We start from the raw sequence: 12,807 nt of genomic DNA on the forward strand, positions 1-12,807 counted from the left end.
TATGGAGATACTTTGTGGATTCAATTTTGTGCTCTTGGACATTAGTCTGGGGCGCCGTCAGCCATTAGGTGTGCTGGTCGCCCCCCCCACGATCTCCGCAAGGGATGTGAGGACTCTAAAACTTCACCAGGGCCTCTATCGGCATATGGGTGAGTAGATAATGGCTGAATTTTCATTTTTGGGTGCACTACCCCTTTTTGATAGAATTTAATTAAAGACGTTTTAAGATATCTTAAGGATCTGCAGACACCATGTCCCATGTGAAAACAAAAATTCAACGTTGAGTCAACATATTCAACATTATGTGACATACGCGTCATGTAACGAACTCATGAACTTAACGTACTTATTTTAACATATCCCTTTTTTTTTCTCCTTGTAAATCTCACAAAGTAGTTTTGTTGCCTCAGTCTAAAGTAGTTTTGAACACAGAAGTTAATTTTGAAAGGCCACCATCGCAAGTAATAAGCAGATATTGACATGCTGTCCTTGAGCGTCCAAAACTCACGCTAAAAGGGCACCTAGAGTGTCATAGTTTGAAGCGGAGGACCACTGACCAAGCTGCTGTATTTGAAAGTGAGAACATGTTGGTTTTTATATACGAGTGTCTGCGTGTGTGCATGCACAGTTTACTTACAAAGCTGGAGGTGTCGAGCTTCTTCCGGCGGGCCAGGTCTGTAATGTTGTCTCCATTATAGTTAATGCTCTCCATGCAGCCTTTAAAGTTCTTCCTCCCTCCTCCCACAGGTTTCCCGCTGTATGGCATACCCCCAAAACTCAACTAGAGCAGAGCAGAGAGGGTAAAAAGAGATAGAGAGGGATCAGATTCTTCCTCTACTGGTACAACATTGCAAAAATCTACATAAATCTAACATGAAATTACAACATTGTATTGTGGCACTACTGTTCACTCATTCACCCTACAAACTGGGATTACAGTAGCAACATAGAAACGTCTAATGAGAGAAATTGCAACAGATCCTAAAATAGAATCCAAAACCCACACTATAATTAGGCAAACTGATGTTCAGTTTCTTTTTTCCTCAAATCTCTTTATTGGGTTTGGCACAGAAATTAATATCACACACAACTGGCAGTAGTGTTTAAAGTAATCTATTACAAACCGAGCTCTAGCCCACACTCACCAATCCTCATAGATCCCACTCCCACCCACACTAGTTCTTTGCCTCTTTCCCTCACAGGTCGGTTGATCTCCCCTACCTTCCCGCCCAGGAGTCTCACTCACACACATTGGCACCATGACTAACCCTAACATCCCAGCGAGAGGCTAATCCTCTCAAGCCTAATGCACTGCAATATCTCGTGAATCCATCTATTATGAGTAGGTGAGGAGGGATATGTTCATTTAAGGGGAATAAGCCTCCTAGCAAGCACAGTGCTGAATGCAATAACTTGTTGTGTGGCTTTGGGTGCTTTACGCACTGAAGGAGTGAGGGAGCTGGGGTCTACTGTTTTACCCAAGACAAACTATGTGTATCAAATAACGCAGGATATAACTCAAATAACTGTGGGCATGACCAAAACGTGCAAATACACAGTGGGCTAGATTTGTGTTGGTGAAATGGACTGTTTCAAATTGTTCACTGCAACAGACTGTGCCGTGTACATGTAGAGGAGGTGTATACAAGGTCTTATATATGTCCCCATTGCTCATTTGACACGGTAATCCCAAGGTCCTGGTCCCAGATGGCCCTTAGGGAGACTAAACAAGTTGGGTTTACCCTGAAAATGTAATCATATACCATTAAAGTGAGCCTCTTTAGACGAGTTTTAAGTAATACAAAAGAGTCGATCGTAGAATCAGGAGAGCAGGAAACTGGGAGGAAACACTCAGTTACTATGGGCATTATAATGTCATGCTAATAGAAATCATCCATCATTCATGGTTTAGTTAAGTTTATTAGGACACCCATTAGCTACTGCATTTCAGCAACTATTCTTCTTGAGGTCCACAACAGCTTTACATTTGTGGCAGTGCACAAAAACAACTCACACGTAACAAAATAACAGGACTAGATTAACACTGACACAGACAAACAAGACAGCTCCTGGTAATGCAGTTATTAAAATATGTACTTATTCATGATTTCATTTGGTAAGTAGCTGCCAGTTTGGGCATATTTTTGCTCTGATTAACTGATGATGCTCCAATATTGTAATATTAGACCAAGTATTTACATAATACCACACATTCACATTTGTATGTTTCCATGCACACATTACATGTGCATTAAAAGGAACAGTTCCCAGGAAAAACAATATTTTTACCATGCATGAAGTTCATTACAGTGTATGAATCATTTTATATAAGTCACCTTTTATTGTAGTCTCATTTGGAAAACATAAAACTATGATAAGCATACTAACAGAAAACCATCACTGCACCACAATCATAGACAGACCCTTCACATCCTGGAATACATGACACAGTCTTTGATATTAATTAATTAGGCTTTGACAACTATACTTTTGTCTGTTTTATGGATGATCTAAGTCTTTGTCAAAAGGTGCTGCTTCAATAGAATTTTAAATCTAGCTTTATTGTTTTCCTGTGTGATATGCTGAGAGAGTGAATTCCATTCATGCACACCTCTGTAAATTACTGTACGTTTGAGTTTGATCATACTGTAACATAAAGTTTCCTCTTGTAGTATGTCTTGTAGGGTGGTCATGTCTATCTGAACTATAGATGATTTTTTTAATTAAACAAACATAACTTTAATAACTTTTCGTGAAACAGCTGTAGAGTAAAAAGATATTGTTTCCTTCTGTGTCACCAGAAAGTATCAAATGTACTAAATAAAGTCATGGTTGTCACACATAGATGTTTCAATAGGTGTAACTGTGTTGAAAGAACATGCTTTATTTGCCTTGTTGGTAAGGTTTCGGATACCTATCATATAGTGTACACTTTTGAAAAGATAATATACTGTACATGCATACTTAACATCCTTTATTTGAGAGATGACAATAGTGTTGTGTCATTTGCGAACGAATCGTTCAAAAGAACGAATCTGTTGAGTGAACGTACTGAACTGAATCACTTTCGGAACTGATTTGTTCATTTCTCAGTTCAGTTGAGCTCAGCAGCGTGCAAGCCGGGAGTGGAACTGCTGATTCGGTCCGTGCGTACGATGAATCACTCGCGAGTCACTAGGCAGCCAGGGTGTAGGGAGGGACTGCCTACCATGTGACGAATCACTTGGTGAACAACGTAACCCCGATCCCTGAGTGATTCAAATCATTTCTTCTCAGCGATACACCTTCATAGGGACTGTTTCTCCAAGCTAACGGCTAATGTATCCAGGAGTCAAGCCACATGAACACAATAACACACCTCCCCTTTGTTTTAACAGACTTAGTTTCCAGATAAACAAACTTAAAACATTAGGCTGGCCAGTAATGAGACTCACCAGTGCAGGGCAGATGCAGCGGCAGCTCAGCCGTGTATCAGTTCAGTGAGTCGGACTACGCAGTACACAGTCAGGGCTCCTCCCGCCAAGCACTGAACGATTCGATGAACGAATCTTTTGAACAAATCTTTTTAATGAACTGATTCTAGTGATTCAGTAACATCTAAAAAACTGCTTTGCCCATCACTAGATGACAACGAAGAGGCTGAATGGAAACGGGGCGAGAGAGAAAGAGAGAAGAATGACATGTAACAAAGGTCACAAGGCTGGAATTGGATGTCATGGTCATGTGGCATGCACCGTAACCAGGTGGCTACCGGCACTGTGTTGTGTGAATAAACGCAGCAACGGATGGACCATGTCTAATCCATAATCACTCCTTTGATTTTACGTATAGCACAATTAGCTCCAACCCCAAATTAAATCCCACAGTATTAAGTCTGCATTACAAGGGCAATCATTACAAATTTATTATCACATTTTTTACCCAAACACCTTGATATCAGCATATTATTGATATACACGTATTACATAATTATATAATATGACCGCTGGAGCAGTGGGAGAAAGCATTAAAGGAAGAAGACAGGGGTTTGTGGGGAACAGATGTGATTAGAGGAGAACTGAGGCGAGGAGATAGAGGCTAATAAACAGGCATCTGGTGGGAACGCTGAAGGACACAGAACTGATGAAAATGTAAACTGCGTTTCACATTTTTCTACAGTTGAACATGTGTTTTGTTTTTTTCTTCCTTCCAGACATAGCTCTGAGCTCTGACGGAAGCTAAGATGATGAAGAATGGTGTGCAATTACCAGTCGATATGTGTCTATCTGTATGTGTGTGTGCGTGCATGCGTTTGTGTTTGTCTGTGCCTGTCGTGATGCTCCAGCAGTCTTAATAATTACTGCCAAGGGTAGACACAAACGCACCCGGATATTTAGTCTACAGGCTTAAATGGGAGCAGAAAACGTACAGACGTGCAGGAGCATGTGGACTAGATGGAGCACAGTGGTACAAAAAAAACTAGTCACAATTTTTTCTATCTATAGACAGACTCAGTCAGGTAATAACACTGCCAGGATTCAGGGTTCACCACGGACACACACACACACACACACTTTTACACACACCCTCACACAAAACCTCCTGGTTCATGCCGTTGTATAGATTTCCCAGAAGATCCCTTAATTCAACAGCTTCAGTTTAATTGGACTGTGGTTTGTCTTGCCTCATTTCTCAGTATCCTACTTAACACTGGAACGGATCAGCCATATCAGCAATACCTGCTAAAGGTCACACACAAACATCAATATACACACACTAACACATGCACACACCCATATATGTATTCAATGCACACAGCTGCAGATGCTCACATTACACACATTTCATACCCATTGTGCACTCCGAAATCAATTTCCTGTTTTAAGTGTGATTAGCTGAATTCTTTGCATCCCATTACAGAATAACATTAATTATGTGAGTTTTATGGATTAGCATTATAGCACAGTGCAAAACCGATATCTAATTTCCTGTGAAGTATCAATGCACTGTACAGTCAGAGGGAGCCTGGGAGTAGTAGTAGAGCATACGAACAGGTAACGTGGTGAAACGATAAGATAACAAGAAGCATCTCAAATAAATACTATTAGTAAGTAAAGACAAATTATTGTCTCTCACAGGTTGGAACTGATCAAACACTGTTGAGACTCCAGGCACTTTTAGAGCGTTCAGAACTCCTCACATTGACATATTGTATTCTGTGCTAAGCATCGGTACAGCCCACAGCTCTGAAAAAAAATCCCACATAGTTTTCTAGAGGACTGCAGTTCTCCTCCATCATTAAGTTCCAAAATATAGACACACAACACATCAAATATTAATGAAACAAAGCCTGCGAGCTAATTTAGGCAGACAACTTAAGTGCATTGCTATACTCATCATGGCATTCTTTTCTCTCTCTAACCCTGGACTGCTCCCCACAGTCTTTTGCTGCCCTGCTCTCACTCTCTACTACTGCTGCTGCTTTTCAAGAGCTCTACTTCCATCCCAGCTCTGAGTGTAAGTCAACCCAGATGGCAAGTTAGTTTTTGTCGAGTTTCCTTATGGGTAGTGATGAGGTGATGAGCCTTGAAGCCCTGAAGATCAGCCCTGTACATGTTCTACACTTGCATACTAATCCTTCCACCTGAAATGGTGACTAAAATATACATTACTCCAAATATGCTGTCAATGGCAGAATGATGAGGCAGCTATTTCACATTAGTGCCACAGCTGCTGCATGCTGCTGGTAATAGTTTTAGTCTTACAGCTATATTTAATATACAGTGATTGTTACTCTGCATATTTGAAAAGCTTCATTTATCTTTAAATTCAGCACTGCACTGTGTGTGTAATATCTGTTTCAATTTACTTGTCCAACTTTTAATTTATTAACTATAATACAAAACAGTTAAGATATGTCAGACATCATTGTTACTCCCATTTGTCACTGTGAAACTAAAAGGCTATGCAAGCACATGCCACGCAAATGTACACATTAGGCAAAAGTTAGCGAGCTTAGCTGATATGTAGACTTGGCTAACGGCAACTTGCCCTCAAACAACTAGCTTTCCAAAGATTATCCTTGACCCTCACATTCACGCAACCCATAGGTACATACACGTGACAGTACATTGTTAATGTCTGTCCATTCTTTTGTCACTAAGGTGCATATAAACTTTGCTGACAAGAGGCTCTTCCTTTTGTCTAGCATTATCACATTTTCTATGGCAGAAGTTGAAAACAACAATTTCCCAACTCTTTGATGAACTATGTCTGAGTTTAAAAAAACTGGAACATGTTAACCTTTTGGATCTTAACCAGAGGTGATTGCTCTGAGACAACAAGGGAGGCTGAACCTCCCCTAAAATTTCATAGAAGAAATGGTCAAATATGCACTATTGAATTTACAATGAAATAAGAATTTACATTGCATTAAACGTGCGCTAGGATGCGTTTCACATCATGACTGCGATGTTGAAACGTCAACTGTTTGTCATCAGTTTTCAAACGCGACCTCCATGTCATACATTCTCGTGTCAGCATGGTGGACGTGGAGCCTCCAAGCATTCCTATGACACAGTGCTGAGCAGGTTTTTTTCATGCAGCAAAGTGAGACGGTCATTGGATAAATGCAACAAAATCGTCATTTCCAGGGAGGCTCAGCTTCCCTGGGACCTAATGGAGCGGTAGGCGGGAGAGGACGCTCGGTGTATGCATGATGATTGGAGGAATTGTCTAAAAGGCTGAACCCCTTTGTGATTGACAGTGCTTCATATTTTGAGCTCAGCCCCATGCAGTTATATTGCGGGTGGAGTCTTCTGAAGTTCAAGTTAAAGTTCCACTAATTGTCACACACCTAAGTGTGTGAAATTTGTTCTCCACATTTGACCCATCCCCTGAGGGAGCAGTGAGCAGCAGCGGTGCGCCGTGCTCGGGAATCACGTGGTGATCTAACCCCCAATTCCAAGGTGTGATGCTGAGTGGGGGCAATGGGTCCCATTTTTATAGTCTTTGGTATGACCCGTCTGGGGATCGAACCCATGACCTCCCAGTCTCAGGGCGGACACTCTACCACTAGGCCACTGAGCTGACAAAGTGCCATCTGGAGTTCCTTATTTCCATAAGCGATATAGCTGCACTGTTTGTACAGTACAGTTCAGGTGTTTAAACCCATCTGAAAATCTTTGAGGTGTGTTTTGCTGTGGTTCTATGGCATGGGTGTGGCTGAAAAACGGCTTCAATTAAATGTTCTTTTTATAAGTTACTGTAATTTTATGATGTAAACTTAAAGTGAGCTTCCCCTGTTTGAAAGACCAGCAGCCGTGACTGATCTTAACTATTAATACAAATTTAAGTACTAAATAAGTAAGACATGAATTCTCCCCTGAGGACTTTCAACTCAGTATTTACATGTGCCAACATTAGCACAGGGTGCATAATGCATGGTGCTTAAACAATCTGTAGGGTGCTGCCTTATTTTATCTCAGTGTCTCAAATGTGGGTGGTGTTACTGGGCTCAGCCCAAAACGTGCCTGTTACAGATTGTGCCTTAATCACATTACCAGTTGTATTTTTTTCTTCATACAAACAAGCAGGAGATGTAAAAATGTGCAGCAAACTAACGAGGGCATTTGTGAATTTGGAGAGGTTGTGGTCGTACACCTTTGCCACCTAAAGCCACTGTACAGTAACCGTCTTGTGTTTGCAATAAGAGGCAGTCTGAGCAGGTGGAAATAGGAACGTAAATTCCTGCCAAAATTTGCCCCAGAATTGCACTGCCCCACCTAATCAGAGTAAACACAGCTTCAGCTGCGCCATCGTCCCACCTTGGCTCAATCAGGTTAGTTTGGAGCCAGGGCATTAACAAATGGACTACCGCCTGAGGAAAAGTGAAAAGCATGGCGTTTTGCGCTGCCGATGGCTTTGCACCTGGAAGATAGTTCCCTATATGTGATATAGGGCTGTGACTACCTGATAACCTAGCATGCAACACACGCTATAGTATTACAATTAACAGCTGAAGTAGGCTGAAATAATAAATAAGTACTTTTCTGTGTGTATTTGTTCTTCATGCAGTCACCAGTCACTTATACATCAGGCAGCAGCTCTGGACTTACACACATACAAGCATCACTCAGGCAAAGCTGAAATAGCTGAATAAATCAGCTGACATTTTAGTTATTCACCTCTTCCATGGTCTGCCAGTTCCTTTTTTATAATTGAACTCACCCATGACTGCCTATCAATGTACAGCTGTTGAATCATTTGGCACCTTAAGGTTTTGTTATTAACATGATGTCAAGCTGATATGTCTTAAGAAGAAAGAGACGTAGTGAATTTTTTAAGTATTGAATGTGCTTGTGCAGCTGCACACGTGGAATATTTCCCAGTCATCTCCTGTTATGACATGTAGGTACTTTATGATATAAGGCTTTCGCGCTGGATTCATTCCGTCATTTATTTCAAAGCAGAGATTACCACTCTGTCTGTGTTCTTCACATTCCTGTCTTTATACTCAGTATGATTTCCTTCTCACCTCATAGTCCAAATCGAGGTGGTCAAACTCTCCATTGGTCCTGAAGTGCTGGGTGTGCCTGTCCAAGGTGAAGTTCACATTGCGACGGTAGCGTTCGATCACCACTGAGTGCCAGTGATTGTCATCCAAGAGGCTGCCGGTGGTCACAGACGTATGACCCAGGATAGAGCCATACTGATTACTGCCTGTAATTAACACGTCAAAATAATATAACTAACACATACACACTTATTAGACACTGTGAATAAAGCAGCACGTTTAATTAAACTATGTCAGGCGAAATATGTACTTTATGTGTGCTTTTATTATTAGAGCTATAACCAGATATTCTAGCCATATTAACGAGGACCAATTAACACGAAATGTATGTGTGACTTCTCTGGGCTGGATTTGCCAAAAAAGCCAGAAATAATTTCATCCTTACACACATGACACAATTACCTTCGGTGCTGCTTCCTGCCAATACTAACATACCTGACACTTCTGTAGCAGCTAAAAGTGTTTTCATACTGTTAAATACTTCATTTAGCTGTAACACTGCGAACGAGAAAGCACCACTGCAGTTGTTTCTTCTGTGCTGCAGCGAGGCATCTTTAAAGATTACACCGGCTCTGTCAGCAGCACAGCTGGTCGACAGTGAGTGATGCTCCGTACACCTACTGATTGTTGTGGCTGTTGTTTACAGTGTAAAGGGTAAAAAGCTGTGCCTGGACACTTAATCTTTGCGGCAGGATAATGCTATCTTGACAGACAGGGCATTAATTCAGATTAAAAAAAGTTTAGCATTATTGTCAAGCCTGTAATGATGGTATTATTCTTTTGACCTGTCAAGTCACTGTAAACACAACCACTGCAGAGTAGCTGCATGCATTACACTGAGCACCTATTAAATTTAAGGATTGGAGCTGGACTGTCTATAGCTTGGCCTCAGACATATCACTTGTTGTATTTTTAGAAATATGCTTTCATAAACATAGCTCCCTACATGTCTACAATTGATTAATACCAAAACAGCTACATCAAAAACACTGTGACAAGAGGGTATAAAGACAAACTTTGCATTTCTTTGTCTTAACAAATGACATGCATGTGTTACCCACCTAGGTTTATCTGCAGCAGCAGCTTGGCCTTGCGAAGCTCCAGGGTGATGTAGTCTCCCTGTTGGCCCTCCCCGTGGAGAATCACACCCTCGCTCTCTGACGTCTTGAACCTCAGTGCAATGACATCCTTAATGATCTTCATCTTCTTCACCTGCACAAAGGTGGGATTGATTTTAATTATAGGAACTGAGACAAAAATCTGGTAACATTTTACTTGAATGTATCTACATGACACTATCATGAACTTGTCATAAACATTATGTACATGTCATAAACGTTTATGACTGCTGACAGCTTGACATTAATCAAAGTGACATTACCACAAGTTGTCTTTGTCATGACAAGTTGACATTAAATTTGTTTGGGATGTCCTTATTATGACAACTTGACATTAACCAGGATGACATTACCAGAAGATGTCTTTGTCATGACAATAATAATCATTATGTCACCTTGTCATAAACACAAAAAGAGGTGCATTTCTTGTTAATGTCAAGTTGTAATAACAAAGACATCTTCTGGTAATGTCATCCTGGTTAATGTCAAGTTGTCATAATCAAGACAACCCAAACAATGTCAACTTGTCATTACAAATGACACTTAATGACAGCAGTCATAAACGTTTATGACATGTACATAATGTTCATGACAGGTTCATGACTGTGACATGTCATAGTTATGACAGTGTCATGTCACTCTTATGTACGTAGATACCTTCAAGTAAAGTGTTACCAAAAATCTCCTAGCAGCCTGTCCAGGATCTACATCAAATTATTCATTTCCCACAACATTATACTGCCATTTGTTGATATTTAGCATCTAACCTTTAAGTACTGGTATGATTTTGACAGCATGCCTTTTAATGGGAAGGTCTAGTCAAAATAACATAGAATATCAAGTTAGTTAATCCAGTACCTTAAAACGATATGAGATTACACCCTGTCCATCAAAGTTGATCACGCCCGCCCCTAAAAAAGACAGGAAAAATGCATCAAGACAGAAATCAGAAAGATGATAACACACCAAAAAGACAGGAAGACAGGGACAGAGAGAGACAGAGACAAAAGGCAAGATTAAAGTGATTAGTGGTGAGTGAAATAAATTGTGATCGCAGCTCGGGAAAGGTCAAAACCCTCATCCCAAAATGACAAAGAGCATGAGGCTACACTTTTCTATGACTGGGCCAAGAAATCAGTATTAAATTATAACATAATTACAAAAATGTACTTGCAGCTGAGCTATATCAACAAACTCCTACGATAGCAACAGCAATGCAAGAAAACTTAATCAGATGTACTAATATCTAATAATAGATCAACTGTGGAGGTGGTAATGTAATATCTACCGGCGCTATAGAACGATAGCGATTTTATTGTTTCAAATGATATTGTACTCAATGGGCTCTTTCTCACAGTAGACATTTTGACATGTCACAGCAAGAAAAGCACAGGTGTAAATAATAAAAATTAATGACGACTGAATTCCATTTTGCCGCTTCTGTTTCAGGGTCCTGATATTGTACACTTTGGCTCACTATCACACTGTCACGGCTCACTGGGATAATTGAACAGAACAGAGCAATTGTTAAAGTTATTAGTAACACCTGTGCCTTTCCTATTATGACAAGTCAAAATGTCAGCTGTGGAAAAAAGGACCTGGAGCAAAGAAAAAATATTTTCAATATATGTGCAAAACAGATATAGATGCCAAACAGTGCTGTTGTGTAAAACACTGCGTTGACATGTGTTGAAGCGTCCTATAGAATTCAGAGGGGGGGTTTTTTGGCAGCTTTTTAAAATTGAAAAGGATCAATGAAAAGACTTAACTAATTAAATGTGTGAAAAATAAAACAGGGTCATTGCAGGTATCAAAAGTATTAAAACTTAAAGCCAGAAAGGAGACAGGCAATATGGGTGGAGGAGAATATCAGATCTTGAGAAGAGAAATAAAGTGAAGTGCTCGAGGCCCTCTTCAATCTTACATCATCACCCAAACTGCTCAAGTGGTTAGTGGAGAGTGCGTACATGGTGTGATTGGTTGTCAAAGGTAGCAAAGAGTGTACAGGCTATGATAGTGAAACAGAGCCGAGGAAAGATCGGTTCATCCTTTATACAGACACACTCATGCGCAGTCACGCCGTCCCTCGATCTTACCTTCTCTCTTGCTTTCTCACTTATACAGCACACACATGCACACAACTACGCCAAGCCTATTCTTTCATGATAAACACCTGGAGAGGGAGGCTAGAGGAAATTACATCTGTTCCCTTTGTTCTAACTTCAGTGCTCCCTAAATGATCCCATGCTGCCTCTCACTGGGTGGAAATACATCTTTCCATCTCTTTCGCTGCTTTACTCTTCACTCTTGTTCTCGCACTAGTTCTTGTTCTCTCGTTCCAGTTTCATTTGTCTCCACTGCTCTCCTCTCTGCTCCACTCTTATTCCTTTGCTTCCCTCTTTACTTTTCACCTCTTCTTCTGCTTTATCCCTGCTTCTCTGTCTCTCTCCCTGCCCCTCTCATCATCTTTTTCTGTCACGTTTACGAAGCAAACAGTGGTGGTAGTTGACAGTTTTCCAATTGTTTTATGAGATATTGCAGATCTACTTGTGCTGCTCAGGAAAGGGTTGCCAGCTCAGCTGAGTGCTTAATGCCAAGAAGGAGACGTCAAGGAAGATGGAGGGCTTTTCCACCTCCTGCAGACCAGTTTGAGATTCAGAGAATGAGTGAGGGAGAGGTCGAGAGGTTGACCCGCTGTGATGCAGAGTAACAAGTATCGACTACTTGGTCTGTAGCCAGGGCAGCTGTGATGACAAGCGTACAAGATGGCTGAGGTTTTCAGACCCTGACCCAGGAGATCACGCTACTTCGGACCCTGACCCAGATGGTGGTTTTCCACCAGAGATGTGAAGCGACAGAGGGTGATTTAGATGGAAAGGGAGAGATGGAGGTCCAATATAGACAGCCGATATAATTTTCATACACATGATATTGGGAGTTATTATTTATCAGGGTCTGAAAACTAGAAGTTGATTTCAGTACATCACTGTCATATTACCCACACAATGGTAACTGTTGATAAACTGCCATTGAGGGTATGCCAATCCCAAAAAATGTCACTTAAAGCAGCTATAAGGAGTTTAACGGGTTATGAAACTGTTTCAGTTTAATACTGATGCCTCTATATGACCTACA

The 12,807-nt window shown here is 40.8% G+C and overlaps 1 protein-coding gene across 2 annotated transcripts in view; it reads right to left on the minus strand.

The window, feature by feature from the left end:
* cntnap2a (contactin associated protein 2a) overlaps window positions 1-12,807 on the minus strand; it is a 465,407-nt gene that overhangs the window by 216,507 nt on the left and 236,093 nt on the right. For both annotated transcript variants that reach the window (XM_033639118.2, XM_033639119.2), the window contains exons 5-8: window positions 10,531-10,583; window positions 9,616-9,766; window positions 8,516-8,700; window positions 638-781 (exon numbers count right to left, since the gene is read on the minus strand). In XM_033639118.2, the coding sequence (XP_033495009.1) occupies window positions 638-781; window positions 8,516-8,700; window positions 9,616-9,766; window positions 10,531-10,583 (533 nt within the window). The remainder of the gene's footprint in view (window positions 1-637; window positions 782-8,515; window positions 8,701-9,615; window positions 9,767-10,530; window positions 10,584-12,807) is intronic.

The sequence above is a fragment of the Epinephelus lanceolatus genome, chromosome 20, assembly GCF_041903045.1.
Source record: "Epinephelus lanceolatus isolate andai-2023 chromosome 20, ASM4190304v1, whole genome shotgun sequence".
NCBI lineage: Eukaryota > Metazoa > Chordata > Actinopteri > Perciformes > Serranidae > Epinephelus > Epinephelus lanceolatus.